Source organism: Onychomys torridus, chromosome 9 (assembly GCF_903995425.1).
Source record: "Onychomys torridus chromosome 9, mOncTor1.1, whole genome shotgun sequence".
Taxonomy (NCBI): Eukaryota; Metazoa; Chordata; class Mammalia; order Rodentia; family Cricetidae; genus Onychomys; species Onychomys torridus.
This window is the reverse complement of record NC_050451.1, coordinates 38810991-38837652: the sequence shown is the minus strand read 5'-3', so window position 1 is coordinate 38837652 and position 26662 is coordinate 38810991. Positions and strand designations below refer to the sequence as shown.

General features: G+C 44.0%; 1 protein-coding gene across 2 annotated transcripts in view; it reads right to left on the bottom strand.

Moving 5' to 3' along the window:
* Positions 1 to 15097: 15097 nt before the first annotated feature.
* Tmem260 (transmembrane protein 260) overlaps positions 15098 to 26662 on the bottom strand; it is a 67426-nt gene continuing 55861 nt past the window's right edge. For both annotated transcript variants that reach the window (XM_036199077.1, XM_036199075.1), the window contains exons 13-16: positions 23420 to 23596; positions 21566 to 21619; positions 20111 to 20201; positions 15098 to 17331 (exon numbers count right to left, since the gene is read on the bottom strand). In XM_036199077.1, the coding sequence (XP_036054970.1) occupies positions 17077 to 17331; positions 20111 to 20201; positions 21566 to 21619; positions 23420 to 23596 (577 nt within the window). In that variant the 3' untranslated portion in view covers positions 15098 to 17076. The remainder of the gene's footprint in view (positions 17332 to 20110; positions 20202 to 21565; positions 21620 to 23419; positions 23597 to 26662) is intronic.

Sequence of the window (26662 nt, the reverse complement as noted above, 5' to 3'; positions counted from 1 at the left end):
TGATAAGATTAAATGACCAGTGCCCATGGTGAAAGTCATGAGGATCGTAAAACTTTGGGACATTTGACCTGCTCCCCTTGGGCACAGTGAGATGGTGCCTGACCCAGCTGATGTCGATCTCTTCCTCTACAGGCCTCCCATGGTGGCTCTCCATGGATGTCAGAATGCCCTTCCTCAGTGGCTTGCAGGTGTGTGCAGTGCCTGCCTCGATGTGTATTTCTGCCTCTGTATACTTCCTGTTCCTTCTGCAGTCTGTGGTTCCTGCTGTCCTATCACAGCCAAGGCCTTTCTTGATGACCTCCAGCCTCTGCAAGCCTTGGAGCAGTATGGTTCCTGCAGTCTCCTGGGTCCTGGAAGTACCTGGAAGTTACTTTAAGATGCTCTCTTCTTGGAGCATGACTTTGCTCCAGGCCTGCAGTATCCTGAGGACAGATGTACACTCACACACAGGTGTCAGAGGATGGCCCCTCAAGCCATGGTAGAAAACCAGAAGGAGCTTGGTTGACTGCCTTTTGAGCGTTCTCTCTCTCTGTGTGTGTCTCTGTCTCTGTCTCTCTCTCTGTCTCTCTCCTATCAATGTACTGGTGAATGTACACTGGACTCACAAAATCAGACTTACATAGTACCCTTTGCTTGGTCCTCCAGCACTTACATAAAGGAAATAGGGAGTTCCCATCACCTTGCTTTCCTTTCTTCCTCCCTCTTCCCCTCCCTCTCTCCCTGTCTCCCTTCCTCTCTCCTTCCCACTCCCCCTTCCTCTCTCCCTCCCTCCCTTCCCATTTATTTATTTATTTAGTCAGGGTCTCATGTGGCCCAGGTTGGCCTTGAACTCCTGATTTTCTGAAATCTGCCTCTTGAGTACAAATTAACATTATCAGTGTGCATCACCTTGCTCAAATTCACTACTTTGTTTCTAAACGCATATTTGTTTTTACTTCTAAAGGAACTGTTCTTTCTTGTACACTGCTTAGAAACACTCCTTTTCAAAAAGTGTGTTTTCATTTCTACAAATGTTTAAAGAACATTTAATCCAATCACCTTCCAGATGCCACCTGTGCCTGTAGAGGGTGAAAAATTAAAACTGTGCTTCCCCGATATTCCCGCGGTGAGGCTTTGGGTGTCAATAGAATTCAGTCATTGAGATCCATCATGTGGGATCTGGGGGTAGAAGCAATGGCACACACTTGTATGTTCTTCTTGCAGGGAAGCACAGGTGGAGAGACTGGGTCTCCTCGTTACATAAGTTTCCTCTGAGATGGAAACATTCCATCCTGCAAGGAAGTTACTTAAGGAAGGGAAACTGGGCAGTGGTAGTGCACACCTTTGATCCCAGGACTCTGGAGGCAGAAGCAGATGAATCTCTGTGAGTTTGAGGCCAGCCTGGTCTACAGAATGAGTTCCAGGACAGCCAGATCTGTTATACAGAGAAACCCTGTCTGGAAAAACTACACACACACACACACACACACACACACACAGAAGGAAGGTAAGGTAAACAACTCAAAATAGCTCAGGAAATCCCTGAAACTGACCAGATTCACTAGGCCACTCCCTCCCAGAATAAACAAAAGCTGCGGAGAGTCACTTTCAGAAGAGCTAAGCTTCAGTGAAGACTTAGACTAGACAAGCTGCCTGGAAGAAGTTTAGACCAGAGTCACTTGGAAAGGATGCTATCACCTGTTGAACTGCCTTCAGGTTGTGCAGTGTGTTGCAAGTTTTCCAGCTTTTGTGAGTGTCACCCTGGCTGGGATGGGCCTTGGTAACGCAACTGCTTTTGAGTCATTTCTGTAAGTGACCCCAATGAAACTCATTGGTTCACCAAGTTGGCTTTGGTAGTATCTGCATTTTGGTCTATTGTGGGATTTCTATCTGGGGTGAGAAATCCTGTGTGTTGTCTGCCCAGAAAAAGTTGTGTCTCACAACACCTGTGCTGATCAGTCACTGCCTGTGTGATAAAGGGTGAGGCAGGTCCTTGGTTTTGTGGGTATAGATCTGTCTACTACTGAGCTGATTCTGCATGGAGTTGTTTGCAAGGACTGGCTGACTGTGGTGGCTTCCTGGGAGTGGCAGTGGTGTCAGGCTCTGGAGCAGGAGCTCGCATTGTGTCATGGAACCCCCTGACTGTAGGAAACTGCAATTCCAGATGGTCTGGTCCTGTAGCGCTGAGTCAGCCCTCCTGATAGTTCCGACAGTCATTGATGCCCCTTTAATGAATACATCTCTTTTACCAAACTAGCTGGGGTCAGGTCTGTCCTTTACAAGGAAACCCTTACATATATACCATGGGGTGGGGGGTGCCTGCAATATCAAATACACCTTCTGACAGAGATGATTTAGATAAGAAAAGCACCTACCTATGAAGAGAAGCACCATTCAGATTATCTCCTGGCAAGGGGGGCTTTGGGGAGACAAAATGGGACTGTTGAGATTTGGGGGGAGCACATGCAACTTTATGTGTCAGTAACAACGGCAAGATTCAGAGGCAAGTGGTCATTGGCGCTCTGGGGGCTCTCATTTCACAGTGCTCTGAGCTCAGCCTCGGGCCTACACCTAGACTCTTGCAGGCTGCGTTTTCCTGACACCACCATCCTGTTGACAAGCAGCCTCTTTCCTCGGTTCTTTCTTCTTCTTCACTTCCACTCCCCCCCCCCCCCCCAGCACCTAGCACACTTTGGAGCAGATGAATGAAGACACTCTACAGCAGCAAAATCAAGTTTCCAAGGGGCAAGGCTAAACGATGTGTGGTGGTGTACATCCCTAGAAGGGAGACTCACTCTCTCAATAAGCACAAGGAAAAAGAGATCCTCATAGCCAGGAGGGTGCCGAAAACAGAACTGGGTCTGGGAGCAGACATGCCATTCCTCTGCTGGCCCAGACTGCAGTTCTCTGTAATGTCTGTCTGTCTGTCTGTCGCCCCGGCCCATCCCCTGCCGTGTGTGTGTGTGTGTGTGTGTGTGTGTGTGTGTGTGTGTGTGTACACGTGCGTGAACTGAAAAAGACCAGTAAGATGCTTGAGTCTGAGCATCGAGTGTAGAGGTGGTTCTCAGCCTTCCTAATGCTGTGACCTTTTAATACAGTTCCTCATGTTGTGGTGGCTATTTTCGTTGCTACTTCATAACTATAATTTTGCTACTGTTAAGAACCATAATGCTAAAATCGACTATGTGGCTCCAAGGGGGGTCGTGACCCACATGTTGAGAACTGCTGGTTTAGAGGGACAAGTGGGACCCTGGCCACCTTCTGACATGGCAGTTCCCCACCCATGAATCTCTGATCCCAGATCTTGAGGTGGCATCGAATGATGTATAGCAGAGCTCTAGTGGGTGGGAAGGGGCTCGTGGGGTTGTGGGTGTTGACAGCCAGGATTCCAGGCCCATCAGGCTGATGCCTGCAAGAGTTTTGATCAGGCAGCGTGGATGGAGTAGCCTATGGCTGCCCCTTGCCTGCCACCAGATACTCAGGAAACAGTTCGTTCCTGGCAGGAGGAGGCCTGAACTTTTGTCTTGGGTTTTTGCCTGTTAGGTTTTTATTACCTTCTGTTTCCCTTCGGCTTTCCCTTGCAGTCAATTAGAGCACTTATGGGTGAATGTTTGTTTATATATGTCATGTAGCTGTCCCTTCAGGGGTGGCTCTGTGCGTCTGAGGCAGGAGACTATGTTTGTATTTCAAACTAAGTGGAACTGCCAAAAACCCCTCCCAGGTTGTGGGAAGTCAGCGGCACGTAGGCGGCCCGGCTCAGCCGGTAAAAGCACTTGTCACGGTGTGGGTCTGGAAACCCGAATCGGATTCCCGGAGCCCACCAAAAGGTGGAAGGAAAGAACAGATTTCACCAAGTTGTCCTTTGACCTCTTTGTACATGCCCCCAACACATACATATAATAATAAATAAATAAGTAATTTTAAAGCCAAAGTAAGAGAAAAATTGGTACCAGTTGTAAGAGGGAGGTGGGTGAGTCTTGGGTAACCAGTGCGTTGGCAACAACTCCCTTGTTCTCTGAGATTGACGCCCTTCTGTGCCTGTCTGTGGTCATTTTTTTGGGTCTGCTATGTCTCTTCCTTTAGGAATTAGTACCAGCAGCCTTCAGAATGACTTGCCAGCTAGCCCCTCCAGAAATCTGAAGACATGATTCTTTTCTTCTCCAAATTTCCCTTCTCTAAGCCTTCTAATTCTCCTTCAAATTTCATCTGTAAAGTTAATGCAATCCAATAAGAAAATAATGTGCTCTTGAGACACTGACACGCTCAGAGCCATTTTATCCTTCCCTAAAGCCTGGAAAGTTTGAATTTTCCTCCAGATAAAAAACAGTAAGAAATAATAGAATAATTCACTGTACTGTAACAATTAAATCCAGCAATTGAACATCACGCATTGGTAAATACAATGCTCATGACAGATGAAAGTCTCCCATGTACTTAGAGAGAGAAACACAGTTCTAAATCGAAAACATCCATTCTCAGCCATATCCCAAAATGTAAATAAGCATCCAAGCATGTGGCTCCATATCTTTACAGAAGCAATTACAAACACGCCTTATTATCAGTCTCAAAGTCTCCAGCGCACACAGTCTTATCTGCTATGCCCCCTACTGGAAAGACTATGCAAGGCCAGCTGCATTATTTCTGATTAATTTTTGGCATCATTTCTCCATGTCTGCTTTCGGAACGCAAGGCGTGAAATTTATAGTAGCAGGTTTAATATTCCATCTAGCCAAAAATGATTTCACTATAAAGACTTCACCTTTGGTGGAATATTTGGGGTTGGCTCCCCCACCCCCTCAAGAATATAGATTGCTTCTTCTTTCCTGGCAAACCCCCTGTCCAAATTCTTTTTAAGCTGTCGCCCAACTCAGTACGTGGCAGGAATAATTTCATGCTGAGGAAAATGTATTTAATTCCACATCTTGTGAGAATAATTACTTAGCATAATGTCACTTAAAATGTATTTTTATCTGCAAATGTTAATGAAGCTAGAAAAGTCTGAATCATCTTTTTAAAGAATTAGGATATTAAGGGTGCTTCGCCTCCAACTCCCTGAAGAAGAATCCAGAACCCAGGCACTAATCTGAGCACGGACCCTGCTGGCTTCCAGCTGGGTATGAGCCTGCTGGCTTTGAGGGGAATATAACCACAGAGGTTTCCTCTGAGCCTCCCCAAGCTCTGGACAGAGCTTCAGGCTTTCTTGAGATGTTCCCTTGTCACCCAGGGCATCTGGATGGCCACTGCGGGGGAGCTTAGGTGCAGGGCCAATGCAGGCCACCTACCCTAATGGCCTGGCTGGTAGTAGGCTAAGGCTTTTATCCTTAAGAATCTTATCTCTTTGATCATTGGTGCACCCAAGTAGTAAAGACCACTGTCCTCTCTATTGTCTGCCCAAGACCCCAAAGCAGTTGACAAAGAATGGCAAGAGTCAGGGCAAAATGACTGCTTTGTTTGGAAGCTTCTTTGAAATCCTTTTCATTTGGAAAGGCTGTAGAATTACAGCAAATGTCACAATTATTCAGGAGGCACCTGTCTCCTCTTCGCCCAGCTTCACGCAATGGAGGGCCTTGCACAACTACACAGAATGCACACCGGCACCAGGCTGTTGTCCCTACCAACAGCTTTAATCCCACCGGTGTGCATTTTGCTGCCGGGTCTCTCTAGTCTTCTGAGCTCTGTGACACCTTTCCCTGTTTCTGCTCATCTTTCATGATGTCAGCACATCTGGATAGTGCTTGTCAAGTATTTCGTTGACTCTGTCTCCTGTTTTGTGAGATGTTTTCTCACAACCAATGAGTAGACATCTGGGGTAAGAATACAACAGCAGCAAGAGTTCTTTGTTGGGGCTCTGTAGAATCGGGGTCTGATTTATAGCAGGGCTGAGCAGGGACATGTGCCAAGGCCCTTTAGGAACCCAATCAGTGTTATAAGGAGAGCTAGGTATGAACCTGGGCCAATGACACACTTGTCCCTCTATCTCCTTTCTCTGTCATGATCATGGCAAATGGAGAAGCGGGAACATTTCTTTGCTGTGGGGAGACAGCATTGATTTTGTGAAGAACAGATGCCATGAAGACCAGCAGAAGGCCCAGAAGCAGCGAAGGAAGGCATGGCACCGAGGCCGTGGGTGTGTGCGGTAGCACGCACTGAAAGGAACTTGCTGACCAATGACCCCTTTTGAGTCTAGTGTAGCCCTTTGTGGATTCATCAGGGCTCTAGATAACCTGAGAATGAGATGCGGGCACCTCAGTGGGTGGAAACTAGTGAACGTATGTTGAGGGGAAGTGGAAACCATTTCTCAAGCAGTGTTCCCAGCAATTAGAAAGCACATTGCATTTCCTTGCCTGGGTAAGATTTAGTAGTGGTAATGGGATCCTGAAGCATTTTTAGACTCACTTTGTTGTTGTTTTTTGTTAATTTTTCAAGGCAGGGTTTCTCTGTGTAACAGTCCTGGCTGACCTGGAACTCACTTTGTAGACCAGGCTGGCCTCAGATTCACAGAGATCCGCCTGCCTCTGCTTCCCAAGTGCTGGGATTAAAGGTGTGTGCCACCACCACCCAGATAGACTCACATTTTGTCTCCCCCCCCCCACCTCTTTAAAAGGGTTTCAACTCCCTTCACAGGGGCTAGGGTCCACATCTGCCTGGTGCCTCTCCAACAGCCACTACTCAGGCCTGGCTCATTGTAGGAGCTCCAAAAAATGCTTATTAAGGAAATACATTTTTAAAAATGAGTGATGAATAGGGTGTTCACTTTCAAACAGATTCGTGAGCACGCTATTCTTCCCTATTCAGAACTCTATGACCCTCACCCCAGGCTGGATGTGAGAACCCAACAAGGGCCATGTCCATGGGACTTCGATCTTCCTGCCCTGGGTGAACCCTGCACAGTGTGGAGGTGCTGTGACGGGAAGGATTGTTCTTTGGGAAGTCCCTTAGCCCCCAGAATCTGTATCACTTGGAGGGAGCCGATCAAATATATAGATGGCAAATTCTGAGACTGGGATGAGGAATAGAGGGGGATCATGTGACATTTCCTTCTGGTAGCCCATAGTTTTGGAAAACAAATATAGGGAAAGGTGGTCATGGGAATGGGACCATGTGGAATAAATCAGAAACATGGTTTTTACACATACACGCAGTATGTAGTTTTGGTACCTGTCTTGAATCTCATTCTGTAGTCCAAACTGGCCTCGAACTCGCAGAGATCTGCCTGACTCTGCCTCTCGAGTGCTGGGATTAAAGGCGTGCGCCACCTTTGTAAATAGCTGCCCGGCTATTTATAGTGTTTAATGCACTTTAAACCGAATCATTGACAATTTCCACATAGAGCCGGGGAGTTGGCACAGTTGGTAAAGTACTTGCCACACAAGCATGGTGAGCTGATTTGATCCCCATCATTCATGTAAAACATTGGGTACACTACCCACATGCAATCCCCACCACTGGAGGGACAGAGACAGGCAGACCCTGGGGAGCAAGCCAGCCTAGCTTTATTGACAGTCGCAGGTCCCAGGGAGACAACCTGTTTCAAATAGCTAAGATGGACAGATCTTGAGCATCAATACTTGAGGCTGACCTCTAGTGTCCACACATACATACATGTGTACCTGCATACACATGAGCAGGCAGTCCCCGCCATGTACAAATTTCCAAGTGTGTATTTTGTGGGTACATTTTTAAACATATGAGAACTAAAGTACTACAGGGCCTCTATCTCCCCTTTTCTTTTCTATTTCTGCTCTATAGCCCATGTTGGCCTCCAACTCGCCATCATGCCTGGCCACAAGGAGGTTCTGAAGACCTATGTTGCTAAGGACATAAAGCAAATAACCATTTTTTACTAATAGCCAGCAAAGCAGCCAACACCCGTATGCACAGAACTGCATAACCCATTGATCCTCACAGTCCCACCATGAAGTCTACTCAAGTTCCACCCCACAGAGAAGAGACTTAAAACACGCAGAGCTTGAATAACCTGCTCTCCAGTGGAGAGCTGGGAGTCTAGCTCCAACATCTTCTAGAACAGTCCGAGAAAAGGCCTACGTGTTCTAGAACAGCTCACCCCCTGGGACTGTGAACAGGGGAGCTGGGGAGGGTTAGCTTTCTGTTCTTGGCTCCAGCGGAGGCACAGTGAACACATCAGGTACACGCTGTTTTGCGTGCTTCTTCAAACAGCAGTCAGCATGAGCTCAAAGCTTCACCTCGCCTAAGACATCACAGGGGCTGCCTGCAGGAAAGAGCACCTGGCTGTGGAAGCTTTAAGGGTGAGGCAAAGGTGTTTATGGAGGTATTTTCTCAAACCAAGTGCACTATTAAAAAAAGAATACGGTCTCCATCAAAATTGCAGGCAAGTTGTGGGATTCATCTTAACTACATCAGCACTATTATTGTGCGGTCTAAGGAGACTGGTATGAAATAAAACTCCAGTTTGGTTTTATGCTTATAGAAGTCCATACCTTTTCTTGGTACAGATTGGCTCACAACATTCGGCAGAATTGGGCTCTTTAAAGCGAGTGCAGGTTTGCTCATGAGGGAAGAAGCGAGAGGGGAAACGCTGTGCTGCTCAAGGCTAGCCCTGTGCAGTAGGCTAGCTTTATGTCTTTCTCAAACATGCAGGAAGCACACAGTACAGATGGCATGGTTACAGACAACAGGTCTGAACTTCATGGGAGGCACCAAATTTACTTTCCTCCCAAAGATGAAAGGCCACATTACTTCCAATTATGAGTCAATAAAAAAACGGAAGTGCCCACTGAGGCAACTCAACAGACAGCTAATGCCACCACAATTACTGTTACAATGGTCTTCACTATCTCATATGTAAAACGCAGTCAAATTTGCAAGTAACATTCTCACCAACATGGAACTGGCTTGTAATTAAGAAGCTAGACATGTGGAGCTGGAGAGATGGCTCAGTGGTTAAGAGCACTTGTTACTCTTGCAGAGGACCTGGGGTTTTGTTCCCAACATCCACATGGTGGCTCACAACCATCCTTAACTACATTTCCAGGGGATCTGATGCCCTTTTCTGACTTCCTTGGGTACCAGGCACATGCACAGTACACACACATACATGTAGGAAAAACACTCATACATATAACATGTTAAAGTCTAAAATTAATTTTAATATTTCATTATTATGTATGTGTATGATCTGTGTATGTGTGTGTGTGTGTGTGTGTGTGTGTGTGTGTGTGTGTGTGTGAGAGAGAGAGAGAGAGAGAGAGAGAGAGAGAGAGAGAGAGAGAGGACATGCTATAATATGTGTATGGAGGTCAAATGACAATTTTGTGAAGTCGATTTTCTCAAGCTTTTTTGTTTGTTTTTCGAGACAGGGTGTTTCTCTGTGTAGTTTTGGTTCCTGTGCTGGATCTCACTCTCTAGATCAGGCTGGCCTCGAACTCACAAAGATCCGCCTGGCTCTGCCTCCTAAGTGCTGGGATTAAAGGCATGTGCCACCACCGCCGGGTCTCTGTTTTCTCTATCTTAATATAAGTTCTAAGAATTGAACCCAGGTCAGGCTTGTTCAGCTAGCATTTCATCCACTGAGCCATCTTGCAAACTCAGTCTCTTTAGCATTTTAAATAAAGAGGCTGAACCAATCAGAACAGTTATAAACGCCAGCTCCAGGTGCTTTTGTTCTCTGCCACTGTGGGCAAAGTTAAACTCCCAACTAAATGAACATTCCATGGAGTTGGGGCATGTTCTCCAAAACAGAAGTATGACTGTTTTGAAGTTGTCTTAGGCAAGGGGAAGAAATCTAAAAAGACCAACATTTTTCAAATGGATCACCCAGCTGCCGAGTCAGCTAGAACATAATTAATGCTAATAAGTCCTTGGATTTCAAAGTGACTCATCATACAGAACCCTTTTTCCTTCCTTCCTTCCTTCCTTCCTTCCTTCCTTCCTTCCTTCCTTCCTTCCTTTCTTTCTTCCTTTCTTCCTTCCTTCCTTTTTCTTTCTTTCTTTTCCTTCTTCTCCTTCTCCTCCTCCTTCTCCTTTTTTTGTTTGAGACAGGGTTTCTCTGTGTAGCCCTGGCTGTCTTGGAACTCACTCTGTAGACCAGGCTGGTCTCGAACTCACAGAGATACACTTGTCTCTGTTTTGAGTGCTGGGACTAAGGGTGTGCGCCACCATTGCCTGGCCTGAACCCTTTTAATTTGGGTATAGATTCCTGAATTATATATATTCAGGGAAACTTCCAGAAGAAAGCCAGGGATGCATTTATTCCTGCTTAAGAAGAGGGAAAAAAAATTACATGCTGGAAGGTTGGACCAGCTAAAGAAGTCCATGTATGGGTCTTCATTTCCTGTGACAAGGCGATTCTGGTTTCACACACTATCTTTGGGAAAGTTTATCATAATTTAGATATAGCTGCATATTTAATGGCTTTCATGCACCATTTGTTGGCAGGAGGCAGCTGGCTTCATTTGACTGTGGGGAAAAGTATCCCATACTGTCAACCAGCTCATATTCTGCTTCCAACCTCATGGCTACTTAGGCATGTGACATTAACCAAGCCATCTATTTACTACAGGCCTTGGTTTGTGCCTGTGTGTGTTTGTATATGCGTTACTTGTGAGTGTGTGGAGGCCAGATGTTGACACAGGTGTCTTTCTTAGTTGCTTTTCACTGTATTTCTTGAGACAGGATCTCTCCCGAACCTGGTGCTCACCAATTTGATTAGACTGGGCCAGCCAGACCTAGGCATCTTCCTGGCTCTGCTTCTCTGGTGCTGGGATCATACCCACCCACCCCCTTTTCTGTTTTTATGAGATAGGGTCTCATTCTAGTGCAGGCTGGCCTGGAACTACATAGCCCAGCCTATCTTCCAACTCTTGGTGATCCTCTTGCCTCCTCCCTAGTACTGGGATTACAGGTGTGAAGTACCACTCCTGGTTTAGGTGGATAAACTGTGGTAGTCTGAATTCAGTGATCCCTCACAAGCCATCCCGGCCTTAAATTTTCCAAGGCCAGTATCTTTTAAATGTATTTATTTTTACTATCATCCTTAATAAGAAATAGACTCTACTCTTTTTTTTAAGACAGTGTCTTTGCTATGTAGCCCAGGCTAACCTCAAAGTCATTAGTCTTCTACTTCTGGTCTCCTGAGTGCTGGGATTACAGATGGGTACCATCATGCTCAGCAAGAGGAAAATTCTCTATTGCTCAATCTACACATTTAGATGTAAATACCATACCTACATTCAGTATGATGTTATACATACCATTTGCATATACAGAAAGTGAACTGAGTTTTATGAAGTTCTCCCTCATGTTAGCTCAGATACTTTCTTACATTTTCCCTCTATTTCATAGGAAACAGCTGGTCAGTTCTTACTGAAGCAAACTTTATGATCCACAGGTTGACATCTGCTCCAGCCAGGCACAGCCCTGCACAGCAAGAGACCGTCCTCCCACCAAAGTAGCTATGTGTACAGGTTAGTGGTTCATGTTCTGATTGCTGAAAGATAAACTGTTAAAACCAGTCATAGAAAATGGATATGCTGACTTAAAACACACTTAAAAGCTGGATAAGAACCACCACCAAGTACGACCCTCTCCATAAGGAGTCACACTACTTTATACTGACCCTTGCTTTTCTGTTCTTCTATATGTAACTATTTTTTCAAGATTTATTTTTTATGTGTATGAGTGTTTTGTCTACACGCCTGTCAGTGCACCATGGACATGCCTGGTGTGGGATGTCAGAAGGCATCAGATCCTAGGAACTGGAATCATAGATTGTTGCAACTTGCCAAGTGGGTGCTGGGAACTGAACCAAGGTCCTTTAACAGCAAATGCTCTTAACTTCGGAGCCACCTCTCTTGACTCCCATCCATCCATCATCCATTTTTTTTTTTTTAATTTCTTTCTACCTGCTTGATTTAACTCTTCTACCAAAAGAACCTGATTTTTTGAAGAGTGAATCCTTTTCCATTTGATGAGAAATTCCTTAAAAGGCACTTTTGTCCTGTTGTTGGAACACCTACAAAGGGTGCTTGGTTTTGTGTACTGGTGGGACTGATTGGACAACACGTTTACGACATGACACACCACAGCTCCAAATTCCACTAGGATCAATAAAGAGGTCTTGGAGAAGCAGCAAAGATGGAGGAACCAGGTGGTTGTTTTAATTTTTTGGGGGGATTTCTTTCTGGGGAGATGCTAGGTGAGGGATGGACATAGAGGGACTGGGACATGAGCAAGATTGGGGGGCACAATGTGGAATTCCCAAAAGGTCAATAAAGAATTATGTTAAAAATGCCATTTAAAATAAAATAAAAAATAGTATGTATTATTAATACAATTTTCCATTGTTTCCTTTCTACTTTCAAAGCTGATCTTGAGGGAAGACACGATAAGATGATTTTGGTCCTCAAAATCTTCAATGTTTCCACTCTTGCAGATTTGGGGTTCAAGACTTAGTGTACTAGGATTGTGGGATAGTCTTGTCTTTCATGATACTTCAAGGAAGTATTGTAAGTTCCAGGTAGTGGGCAATTCATCAGGGTTGAGAAGTGGTCTGATTTTCCAAACGTGACCTCTTTAATTTTTAGCATAGACTTTCACAGATGAACAGCATCTACAGGTATTAAGATGCCTTCTAGTAGTTCAGCCATGTAAGGGAATATTTAGTTGAAGGAAATTTTAAATTTCCACTTTAACAGATTTCCTTACAAAATAATCCTTTTAAGGCAACACTTCCAAAAAGATATTGACTCTGATAAAAAGGACAAAATTAATAAAGTGTATTATTAGTTTATAATATGTAACATATACCAACATAAAGACTTGATTCTAGGGCTGGCTGGGGCTGAGTGGAGGGAGCTGGGCTGCATTATGTTTTGATCTATTGTATTTTTCTCTTCTAACAAGACATCCAGCAGACATAACAGTTCTAAACAACTCAGTTATGAGAGGATAGGCTCTTGGATTTGGCTTAGTTCTCTGCATTTTTGTTACACCTGAATTTTAAGATTTACCATATACTCCTGTCACAGCACATGGATAGAAGAGTTAGCTATGTTTGGATGCTGTAAGCTGAGCATTGGGGAGGAGTGCAGCTCTGACTGACATGCTGCTCTTTTTTTTATCGTGAAAGGAGGCAATCATAGCCATTGACAAATATCTTCATAGTATCTTTATGACTGAAAATTCATCTTCACCCATAACATATTGGTTCTGCCAAAAAAAGCTAGCAAATGGTTTGTTGGCTTCACATTCATGGGTTGAGGACCTCTATCTGCCCTTCCCACCAACCAACCAGCATTTATTTTTAACAGCATGAGCTAATCCTTCTAACACATGTTGCGTTGGTGAAGAGTTATTTCTTTTTTGCTGAAACAAAACAACACAACCCTTTCAAGATACATCCAGGCTCGTTTGCTCTTCCATATCCCAGGTAACACACTGTACCACTCCTTGTGCTTTGAAAGCCATCATCCATGCTGATCCAGATCAAACAGGCCTTCGGAGTCCTGACAATGACGTCTTCATCGAGCATGAGCACGGCTAAGCCTCCACTCCTGTTTGCTCTGCGGTGCTGTGCCAAGATCTTGGCTTTTAATGTTCCCAGCATCCTTGGAAACATCACTTGTTTGGCGTATAAGCTTAAGAATGGTTTTGCATCCACAACAAAATTTGAGGATAAATGAAAATAGTGTGACTCTCTTAGGAGCTGGCTGGAATGATTTTCTTTTCCCAGCCATAGCACTTGGGTAGTTCAGAATCTTGTTATCCTATGATAGTGCATCTGTAAAATTATATCAGAAATAAAACAAAAGGATTTGCTGTAATAGAATTCATTTTTTAACCTTTGAAATTGAATTTTTTCTGAATATTAAAAGTACTCATTTTAACTGCTGATGGATATTAATGGGAAGTATGATTAAGGAGTCACAATGTTTAACTTTTAATATGTAAATTTAGAAACCTACTCTTCATATCCTAATCTGATGACCTGGAGTTATCAGCAGAGTATAATAACCTGACCTCCCCAAGCTGGCTTTAATTAAATCTCTTAATGGCTAAACATCATATAGCCTCATCATCAGAAAACACTGAGCAAATGAGCAAAGTAACATTTACAAATTCGATTGTAAGCTTTTAAATAATACATTAGTAATGAATTTTATTTTGGCTACACACTGAGTAACAGAACAATATGTATATTTTAAAGGTCCTTTTAAAAACAAGAGGAAGTAAAACTGCAGGAACTGTGCATGCTTCCCCCAGAGGAAGCAGAGGGGGGTGGAAAGTGGGACATGCTTGGTGCTTTGCTAGTGAACATGGAAGACATTGTGCCCTCGTCATCGTGTGCCCTCTGGTGTGGGCTGACCTCAGGGCCCAGGCAGCAGGGCACTGCAGTGTGTGGAGACAGACAGCTCTGTCGGCTCCCACTTGCTCCTCAGGCTAAACTCCAGGCAGAAGTTGGCTTTGTGGGGTTCCTGTCCATCTGCCAACCCACAGCACTCCAGGGACACTGTGAGGGGGATGCTGGCCAAATCCTGCATGAGAAGTCATCTCCTTCACGCCCTCCTCAGTACTGGGGTTGGACTAAGGGAGCCCTGCATCTAATTTGATGGTATTAGGCTCTAGCCAAGGAAAAGGAAGAGAAGTAAGGAAAAGTAACCAGCTTCACTCAGGAGAAAGCATCCTCAGAAGCAGCTGTGGTGGGAATGAAGGCCAACCTGGCTAACCAACCTTAAATCTTAGCTCCACTTGCTAGTTTTCATTTCCCAATGGTTTTAAGAAATGTAAATAGTTGTGACTTTATGTGTCACAGACTACACAGTATCGCTTTGTCAAAGAACAGTGGCCTAAAGTCACTGCTGCACAAATACCAAACAACCTGCTTGCCGCCTGCAGAGCACACTCAGAAGCTGACATGCCTCTCTGCTGACACACGTTTAAAAAGTAGGTGTTCTTACAGAGGCCTTCCTTGCCATTCAGAAGGCAACTAATAGAAAATGTCCCTTTTAATAAGGGTCTGAAAATACTTTGTGTGTATATAGACTCTCAGATGAGTAGTTAGACATGCAGCCAATGTTCAGAAGCAAATTCGGTCACCACACACACTCAAGCCATTTGTTCTGAACCAATAAAGACTTTCTTAAGAAATGTTTGAATTTTATTTTCCTCTTCCCCCAGACAAGTGAAAATCATAATCTTACATAATTTCTTTGGAACGGGTAGACTGAGACAATTTATCGACGCTTCCTTCAATTTTCACACCACACTGAGCTCCAACAGGTTTTTGTTTTAAGGTGAACCAGGTTTCTGGCTCTTCCCTGTGGAGAAGTTACTTTCAAGTCAGTGAAAGTTCTTGGCCCATGATTAAAAGTCTTTGCCAATTAGTACTCAACAACTTCAATTCAGTTTTTTCTGGTTCAAGATGAGCAGGAGCCTAATAAGGCTGTGATAAAGGGCAAAAGGCACCGAGAGCCAAAAGCGGATTAATGAGCTCCTCCATGTATTTGTCTTCCTAACAGCTGAACTGTTACAACTATTGACACTCTTCAAAAGGTTCCGCTCTGAACCCTGTCCAGGCACTGCAGGCTCCAATGGACATCTTCAAATCCAGAGAATGGAGGAGCAAGAGCTTCCCCTGTGTGATGCCAAAACCAACAAAGCCCCATGGATCAGGTAATGAAACTTCAGCTTTTCCCCTTTGAGATTTATTTACTGGCAGCTGACAAGGGGCAAATTCAGCTCGAATTGTGCAGTCAAGGCCCTGTCAAGCTTTTAGAGGCACCCTTGTCTTGAAGCACCTTCATGACTGGCATTTCACTCAAAAGCCCTCGGCACTGGTCCTTAACAGCTTATGACATCACAAAGGACACTCCAGACAGATGCCTACATGGCATCCTGCAGCATTTTAAAAGAGAATTAGTGGTTTTAATTATGGTCGTAGTATGAAAGGGAACCATGCAAGCTCCACGGGAGACCTTTGATCAGACCCTTTTGCTAGTACAATGCCACGGAACTGTGACTATTCCTGGTAAGGGGCCTTTTCTTGCTGAATGACTCACCAGTGATCTTTGAATGCAGACAAGCTTCTAGCCCTCCCTCTTCATTAGTGAGCATTTCTATACAGGGGCCTATATAGTGCTTGGAGTCTAGGAGCTATACAATCGGGGGAAAGAATCCCTACAGATTCCGGCCTTTACTTAGGAAGTGCTGAAGGACTCTGAGTGACTTTATTCATTAAAACAGGTTGCTATTAATTAGCTGTCATAATAAATAAAGAACTATTATTATTTGCATTTCTTACCATGTTCCCTTTAGTAAGATGTATAAAAGATGCCTGTAGCAGAAATGAATTTACTCAACAACCTCCCACCCCCACTCCTGCCCACTCCTGCCCACGCCCCTTTGTGCATCTGGGCAGCTCGCTACCCTACTAATTATGGGGTCTAGATCTGTGAATCCAAACAGAAGTGAAACATAAATATGAAATTAATTAAGGACATGCTAAATGCCTTTGAATTTGCCTGTTTCTGCAACTGAAAAAGCAAACATGAAATTAGCTTTCCTTTTCACTGACTATGAAGTTGCTGAGACTCAAGACTTAAAAACCCACATACTTGGAATAAAGGATGAAGTTTCAGACTCTAACAACTCTAGTTAACTAAAGAAGAAAGGAATTCTAATGAGGTCTAAAAAGAATTGTTTTTAGAGACCATCTCACGTTCAGGAAATGGAAAATGCCTTTGGTCTGGAATGAGTATTTTAAGAATATCTTTTTAAATGGATCTTAATAATCACAGACCTCAAAAGACTCAGGGTCAAACATTATAGGTCTGTGGAGACAGTTCCTCCTTCTCATCTAGAACCTACACTCACTGTATGAAAACTGCAGATATTTTTGAACACTTCTCATGGAAATGCTAATTTGGCAACATGAGATAAACATAATTTTACATAAGGCATACATTTTAACCATTAACATGTTTCTGCTGTACATGTTACTGATATCCAGGAGATAGCTGAGATTTCTACTTTTTTGATACATCTTCTTTACTTGAAGGCAAACCTTGCTGACTTTAGCAACTCTGGAAGCAGAACAGAAGGGCTGCACCCCTTGCTGGCTCAGACCTTTTTCGCACTCCTTAGACTTTGCAGTTCTCTTTTGAGGTGCTTGAGAGCAGCTATGATGTCTGCTCGCTGTGGGTCCGTCTGTGCTTTCTGAGTGTAGAGACGAAAATGCCTGACTGTCTCAGACAGCAGGACTTCAGGGTCTGGGTCTGTCCCCGGAAGGCGCAGCATCCGCTCACAGGCGATGGCGTAGTTCTTGTGCCAATTCACTGGGTGTTCCTCTCGCAAGTACACTATCTCCTTGTAAAGCTGGAAGACAGCAAGTGTTGGGAGTCCATTGTTATCCTGACAGATTTTCTTGTTTCAAAACCAGAAAACAGAGAGAGATTAATGATACAAGGCAAAAAAATCCAAGCAGCCTACAGTAAAAGTCTAATCATTGTCAGGCCATGCAGAAAATACAGGGATGCTACGTAATTACCAAAGTAGCAGGAGGCAAATGTGCTTCATCTAAAACTGCTTCTGGGGCTTTGGATGCTGCAGGATCCCAAGACACACTGTGTCAGGACAAAGTGCTCTTTCTCCAGAAAGATGTTCTGGGAAAGGATTTAGTTCTAACTGGAGAAAAGCTATTTACTCAACAGGCCGAGTGGCGAAACCTCTAAATTTAGCTGCTGGGAAAAAAAAATCTGACTTTAATAGACAGTGTAGAAAAAGAACTTGGCAGAATTAAACTTCTGTTTCACATTATTAACGTGGATTTTTCTCTACATGGAACAACAGTAGTGTTAGCAACAATCCAATCCAAACAATTCCATTGTTATCAAGTATACCGGCACAACAGAATCGAAAGAGTCCCTAAAAGGGCAATGCTGGATATCTTCACAACACCCTGCAATTTACCATCGCCATAGCCAAAACACTGCTGCAGAAACTCAGAATTTTGACTTCCCAACTGCAGAGGCAGTGTTAACTGGATGCAAGTAGAATCCAAACATCTATTTCTTTATCATTCATTCATTCATTCATTTATTTATTTAGTGTACACACATGCGTGTGCACATGCACATGCTTCATAATGCACATGTGGCATTCAGCAGACAACTTCTGGCAGTTGGTTCTTTCCTTCTGGGGATCAAATCAGGTCCTCAGGTTTGTTAGCAAATGTCTCTACCTGCTGAGCCAATTTACCAGCAGTCCAGAATTTTGATAATAAATTTTCCAGAAGGAATGCATCAGCATTTAACAAATCAACAGGTAAGTGGAGACTAGTTTGCACAATGGAACATGATGCTTCCTTCTTTAGGAATTTCACTGTCACATTAGCACTGGGTAACTAGTAGTGTCCCTGTAGACTGAGGACAGACCAGACAGTGCTTTTGAAGTAGGGCTGTGTTCACAATATCATGTAGTGGGCATAGACCAATTAGTGATCTTTTCCCATCTCCTCCAAAGCAGCCAAATGAATGCCCACTAAAACAGTGTCCTTGTCAAGAACTCTACAGCCTGTGACTGTCCCTTGGAGATTTAAAAACCCCATCTGTCTTTAATTTCTTCTCAGAACGGTTTTCCTTCACATTGGTGACTCACAGCTGACATTTACGATAGAGTGAGCTTAGACTCTGACCCTCTTAGCTGCCAGACAGAACTCTACATGCTGCCTTCCAAAATCACTGTCCTTGAGTGGGGTGCCCTGGAGGACTCTGCCTTTGCCCCTGGGGCTACCTCCTTTTGGACCAGCCTCCCTCCCATCACTTTCTACCATCTATCTGGCTGGCTCATCCTGATATTCCAGCATGGCACCTCATGGTATCTCTTCCCAGCACCCAGGCTCAGATCCTTGGGTCCTATGCATAGCATGACTGTCAGTACACATAAGACTAGTCTGGGACTATGGAGTGGCTCATCCTCAACATCCTTGCTGTAACCTGCTACCTTTGTGACAGCAGAGACAAGACCTTATCTAACACAATATACAGTATTGAGCAGGTGTTCAATAAATGCTATGAGTGAAGAATGAATAAAAGTGAGCTAATGTTCAAAATTTAGTAGCAAATAAGTCATGCCAATTGGACACTATGCTGCTTTAAGTCAGCAGCAAGCAAATGTGCTGGCTGAGGAGAACCACAGCAGTCCAGAGGGAGGGGAACTTGGCTGCTCACATATGAAGGGCCTGAGCTCTGTGTGCACAGACCCTTACCGGGATATATGCTTCTACACGGCCAACTGGCTAAGTCTGTAGTGTGAGCAGAGGCCAGTGTTAAAAGTCACAGGAAACCAGAGCCCTGTCAAAACTGTGCACCAAAAGCCTCTCAGCGTGTGTGCCTTTTCCTGAGGAGAGTGTAGCTATGCCTTGGGAAGGTGTTGGGCTTCCTAAGCTAGTCAGGAGGCAGACTCTTTCTATGGCTTTTATCTGTCCTCAGGACTCCTCTATCAGCATGGCCATCATTTCACGAGCAGGCAGGATTTTGCATTGAGGGTGACATGGCAGTTTTAGTAAAGCCATTATGTTAGTTTCCGCTAGGTGCTGCAATGAAGAACCAGACACTGGCTAAAAGCAGGACAGGCTCACTGTCCTGCACCGGGGGAAGAAGCCGAGACATGAGCTGCACTGCACTCCTGTACTCTGCACAATTTGTTCCTTCCCTTTCTAGTTTCCCAAATCTTCTGTACCTGTAACTCACAGCCCTTTCTCCACCTCCAAGGCCAGTGGATACCATCCCCAAATCTTTCTCTCTGTCTGCTCTGTCTTTTATAAGGTCTCCATGATCATATTGGACCCAGTTGGCTAATCCAGGAAAAGCTTGATCTCAAGTCCTTTAACTTAACCATATCTACAGAGTGCCTTTTGCCACAGAAGGCAGTGGAACAGGCACTGTGGGGTGGGGATGTTATTCTGATTACCATGACCTTTTACCTTAAACATTGCTTAGGACACAATTGAAACTGAATATTTTCCCCATCTGTGCTACTTTATAGTGCTCAAGATAAGCTAGACAGCAGAGAATAAAACTTCTGTTGCACACAATCTCCACTCCAGTCGCTTCCACCTCCCAGCAGACGCCCTTCAGGCAAAACGGAAACATACTTTATATGCATGAGTGTAGAGTTGTGCTTTCACATCTGGAGGCACTGTGGCAGTCTCTGCCAAGTTAAAGATGAAGAACGGTGTTTTCATCCTGGGGGGGGGGGGGGCAGGAAGAACTCACGTTAGAATCATACCACAGCACAAACTCCTTTTGTGTGCATTCTTCATTCTCGTGTGCATGGAAATTTACTCTGAACCAACAGCAATCCAAGGCTCTTTGAGGCACAGTGCTCACACTCAACACCAAAGCCCCAGGCACAGTGCTCACACTCAACACCAAAGCCCCAGGCACAGTGCTCACACTCAACACCAAAGCCCCAGGCACAGTGCTCACACTCAACACCAAAGCCCCAGGCACAGTGCTCACACTCAACACCAAAGCCCCAGGCACAGTGCTCACACTCAACACCAAAGCCCCAGGCACAGTGCTCACACTCAACACCAAAGCCCCCCAAGGCACAGTGCTCACACTCAACACCAAAGCCCCCAAGGCACAGTGCTCACACTCAACACCAAAGCCCCCAAGGCACAGTACTCACACTCAACACCAAAGCCCCCAAGGCACAGTGCTCACACTCAACACCAAAGCCCCCCCCCCCCCCCCCCCCACCCCGGCACAGTGCTTACACACCATTGAAGCTTTTGGGGAAAAGGGTCCTATCATCACTATATGGTCCCTACAGATGTGCACCAGTGTACGGAAGAGTAGTCAGGGACAGGGAGACCTTCTGGGTTTGCCAGTGCATCCCGAAGGTGCCCATCCCAGCAGCTTGTGTCATGTGCCCAGTTCTCAAAGAGCACACAAACATCCACATTGTGTACAGCACACTAATTAAATCAATACCTGCCTGAATAATGACCTGCTTTCTTCTTTTATGTGATGGCCTCCTAGCTTTCCCACAGTCAATCACAAGGAACAATTGTGCAGTATGGCTTTGATCTGGTTTTTAAAGCAAGTGTTTGTCCCTGGAACTAGACTGGCAACTTTAGGCCATTTTTTAACTTCTTCAAAAACACATGCTGGCACAAAGAGCTATTTTGTAATGAATATATTGGAGTTCTATTTCTTTATTTAAAAACATTTTTATTACATTTTATTTATTTTGTGTCTGTGTAGTGGTAGGGCACAGGGCTCTTTGTGCTACACTGTAAATACAGAGGTCAAAGGACAACTTGCAGGAATCAGTTTTCCCTTTCTTCCACATAAGTAGTGAGGATCAAACTCACATTGATGCGCCTTTACCTGCTGAGTCACCCTGCTGGCCCAAGGAACCGTACGAAGAAGAGATGAGCTTATGCACACATAACAATACAATGTCCTGGACAAAACAGCCGCCCTTTAGTCATTCTTATTTCCACTTGTCTATATTCCCGGAATGAAAAGTGCCATGGGCTATTTCTTTGCTATGTTAAAACAGCCGACAAATACTAAAATGTAATAAATAGATAAGTCACCTTGCTTGCCACATCTCCTCATTTGCCACAGATTCCCAAGAAGATGGATCAAATCTGTAGTTACAAGAGAAACAGTATCCTTCCATCAGCCACACTGCATCATGACACACAATGTCTGTTTTATGGTCTCCTAAGGCCATTGAAACAGGCTGGCTCTTGACGTTTGACAGTGAGCACACAGAAAGTTTTGCATTTAGTAGATGTATCTACTAACTCTTAATCTCAGACCTCAAGGGAGCAGAGGCAGAGGGAAGAGGCACAGGCATTGGGCAGCCGTTCCCGAGCCGATGAGGTGACACAGTGAGGCACAGGCCACACTAGGACAAGCCAAGAGCACTCACGAAGAGAAGCTTCACTAAACCCCTGCTGGGCTATGGGCTGCTTGAAGAATTCTGGCCAGACAACTGATAGCCAGAATTCTATAATTAAAAATTTATAATAAAAATTAAGATAAGAAATTTATAATTACAATTTCTTATTATGTATCTGTTTAACAATATGTACATGTATTTTTCATCAGCTATCTGAAGAAAATGTAATTTATACTATGTATATCAGGATGGTCTTGAACTCACAACCCTTCTGACTCAAGCCTCCTGAGTGCGGGGATCTGAGGCATACACCATCATATCCAGCAGACCATTATTATTATTTTTTTTAACTTTTCTTATGAATCATTTAACAATGTGCTATTAGCTCATACTGTCTCAAAAAACTTTCACAGCACTTGTTAATACTTTCCTCTTGTGCCTAAATTATAAACACTAGGCTATATGATGTTAAACAATCCATTAATTTAAAAATAGTTTTATTTAACTGTGTGTGGGGTGTTTTGTACATGAGCACAGATGGCTGTGGAAGCCAGAAGAGAATGTCGGATCCCCTAGAGCTGGAGTTACGGGTCGTTATGAAGCCACCGTTTGTGGGTGCTAGGAACTGAGTCTTCTGCAAGAGTGGTACAGGCTCTTGACCCTGAGTCATTTCTCCAGCTCAGTAACTCAGAATTTAAAAAAACAAATAATGGGGGCAATTTGTTCAATGGACTTACTTTCCAAAGGTAAGGTAAACTTTATACAGAAGTGCTCAAAGAGAGTTAACAATATCCTAAGCAATGTAACAAGGTTGATGACAGTCAACCACAGACAAAGGTTCTCCAACTCAGCCTGTCTTACAGAAACTGTCTACTTGTCTTTTGTTTTTGTGCTGGGAATTGAATACCCCACTCCAGGCACATGCTAGGAAAGTGCTGTATCACTGAGCTACATGCTAAACTGTGTCTGCATTCTTGCAGAAGGAACATAGCAACTTCACACCTAAGGAGTCACCCTGGGCAACAGAGTGCTCCTAGAGCCTGACCACAGCTCATGAGTCCCTTCCACTCAAGCAAACCACAGTGTCATGGCCTGAAAGCAGAGGCTGCCATGCACCAAACTCTTAGGGAACCCACTCACCCACAGCCTTCCTTCCCTCTGATCTCCTAGACAGGAGAAGAAAGAAACCATCTCTTTCTGTTGATGATTTATTATTATCTTTTGTGAGCAGAAAATGATATTAAAAAACTCAACAAAAAATTAAAAGGCATCTCAAGAGCCAAGTGTGGTGGGGCAGGTCTGTGACCCCAGCACTGGAGGCTAAGGCAGGGGACAGGCTTGTGATCCCAACACTGGGGAACTGAGGCAGGGGACAGCCTGTGACCCCAGCACTGTGGAGGCAGGAGAACCCTGAGTTTGAGGCCATAGTAAGAACTTGTCTCAAAACCCCAAAACAACAGACAAGGTATCTCAAAATGTAGCCATCTTTTCTTGTAGACACACAAAACTGATATTTGCCTAAAAACACACCTTCCGCTCATACCTTCCATATTCTTCAGTCCAGTTATAAAGACTTCGTGTGCGTTTAATCCACTCTTCGGGGTTGAACACAGTCCTTGAAGGAACCAACTTGTCACAAGATCCCCATGGCCAAAGTGAATAGTTCGTTTTCCAAGTTGGGTCACCTTCATGAATTCCTATGCAAACAAATGTTTCTTTTCTACCCAAAACAGAAAAGCACACAATTCAAAATGTCACATTTCTTTAGTTCACAGTGGGTCGTTTTGGCCTCCATAAACCTTAGTTGTTTATACGCCGTTTGTGAACGTGCCGTTTGTGAGCATGACGGTTTATTTAAATCTTTCCCAGTATAGTGCAAGAAATTTATTTACTGCGAAACAAGACAAAACAGAAAGCTGCAGGAAGCAACAAACAGAAACCTGTGAGAAAAATCTTCCTGCCTCTCATTCTAAGACAGGGACCTTATCACCAGGAACATGGGCGGGTGTGGAATTGTGTCCCACGTAAACAAACACCCCTTCTTATTTTACAGACAGAATTCCGAGTCTCCCCATTCCCCACGCGTCCATTGTGCTTTATTATCTCTTTTGTCATTTCTATGCTTATTATTTGCATTTGTAAGTCTCCCTGAGAAGCCTAAAAGCATCCTAAGGATAGGCTCTCTGTCCCTGCATTAACTTTGAATGCCGCACAGCATGAAGTTAACACATAATAAATACTGGCTGGAATTAAATTAATCAGATTTGAATACGTACGTGTTAGGAACCTTAGAGCCTACAAAAGTTAGAAACAGAAATGGCTTAAACAGTGGTTCTCTTCCTATTTGTGGTTGTTAAGTAGAAAGGGGAAACAGAGCAGAATATTAGAAGGTATTTGAAAGTAAATGACTTGGGTACCTTTGAAAGAAGACTATTTGTCAGCTTAGATTTCATATTTCCCTTCACACTTACTGCTCCATGATTTGGGAAGTTATTTAACTCCCCGTGTCTTTTCATCTGCCTGACCTAGGGCTGGTTAAAGCTACTTGTGGCATCTGACAGGAAACTCAGCCTCCAGTGAAACAAGTCACTCTTGGGAAGATGCGGTGCTCACAGCAGCACTCAGTCAGGCTCTGGGAGGAAGCCAGCAGCAGCCATATAAGGTCCTGATGAGGAAACAACCAGTCCCTCTGGGTAGTGACGTGAAAATTGAAAAGCTGCTCAGACAGAGAGGAGGACTCCAGAGGAGAATCCAGAAACGTCCTTGGTTTTACTGGTACTTCTATCCTGGCCAGAGGACAAAAATACCAACAACATTTAAGGGTACTGGTGTGTTTCGGTTTGTTTTAATCTCTCTCCTTTTACACAGCAACCTAACGAACACAGATGCCTGGATGCCATGAGGAATTAGATCCCTTAGGTGTGCCCACACTCCAGTTCAGACCCCAGGATGGAGAAGTGCATGAACACCTGTGGGTAGGACAACTGGACTGACCAGCTCTCCCCAGCCAATGCCTCCCCATGACAAAGCTTTAGCAGCCCTTAGAGCAGGACACCCAGTGACAGCCCTTTCCTGAGACTGCCCTTGCTACACAGGACCTCTGCTTGCTTTCTCTCTCTCAAGCACTGACAACAAAATTCTGTTTTGAAACCGAATCTATTATCTGTGAATTTCATCCTGTGAGTTTATGAAACTGACTACACAGAAAACGTTTACGATATGTGAGGTCAGAGAAGCTGGATTATCCTCTCCACAAAATATACCACATGTGTGGTTACATGTACAGTGTACGTAAATAAGGAACTTATGCTAAAAACAACTAGAGTTCAAAGCCAGTTGATCAAAAGGACAACAGTGGTACCATGGTACCCTTGACAGTTTTTCTGTAGTGCCTCATTTCCCAGGGAGTTGTGATATTCCTACAATATTGTTCTTGGATCACATTAGACTGTCATTTCCTTCCTTTCTATGTGTATGCTGTTTGTGTATGCTCCTGGGTGTTAGGGTGCCTGTGAGCCAGAAGAAGGCTTTGGAACCCTTGGACCTGGAGTTATAAGCCATTCTGAACTGGGAACGGGGAACTGAACTAGGTCTTCTAGGTCCTCTAGAAGAGCAGTAAGTCCTCTTAACTGCTGAGCTATCTCTCCAATCCCAACTTTCATTTCTTAACAAATGCTGAGTGAACACCCACAGGCAAAATGAATGGCTTCTTGTCCATGTTCCCAGGATGCTTAGCTTAGGTAGTCAAATAATCTACATAGTAGGCACTTAAGGCATGTTTCACACTTGCTAGTGAAGGAACTTCCCACACTCTGGCTAGTTATATTCATATCACTGTATACAGCCAACTAGACCATGGTCCACTGGGATTTGGTCCTGAGCCTCACTTGTCTTTCTATTGCCAGGACCTAACACAAGCTATGACAGAGCAGATGTTTGGAAAGTTCTGAAGCACAACTGAATGAAACTCACAGAAATGCCAGTTCAGGGGACGCCATCAGCTTGTGGCATCTTACTTCCAAATATCAGAATTGAATGCTATTCTCACAGCACATTTGTACCCATTCCCTTTCTATCGTTCATGAGCCACTGAGGACAGGCTCAGCAGCACACTGAAAAACTGCATTTTGTTCCCCTACCAAAGATTATCTTGACATTAGAATTTATTTAAAAAAAAATTTAAGTCCTCTTCACAAGAAAAAAAACAAAAAACAAAAACCAAACCATGAAATCAATGCCTCTTTTTCAAGCTGGGGGCAGTCCCAAGCATCTCAGACAGAAGCAATGCTCAGGACTCACTACAGAGGACTCACTTGTTCTTGACCTTAACTGCAAATCATTTCATGTTCTCAAGTATAGAATTCACAATTCTCTTATTTTATCCTCAGCTAGCATAAACTGTAGGTGTTTTTCTTATTTATAAAAATGTTTTATCCTTTATAAAAATGCCTGAGCTATTTTTATACAGTGATTATTCCTGGAAAAAATGCTTTACACTTAAAAGGGGGCCACAGTGCTGATCAGGAGGGAACCGTAATTGCTTGTGATCCACCTGCAATGATTTCAAGTAGGCAGGCACATCTCCAATTTCTCAGAATTGTGCTAAGATCTTATTTGCTGTTCTTGCTAATCTGTCTTTATTTTTCTTTTACTCAGAACAATAACATTTATTTCTGCCTGGCCTCATTTATGTGCAGATATTCAATTTAATTACAAAGATAATCTCACTGGTGACAGGGAAATAGGTAGAAAATTGGTCATTTGGATGAGGCACAGCTGCTTCAGA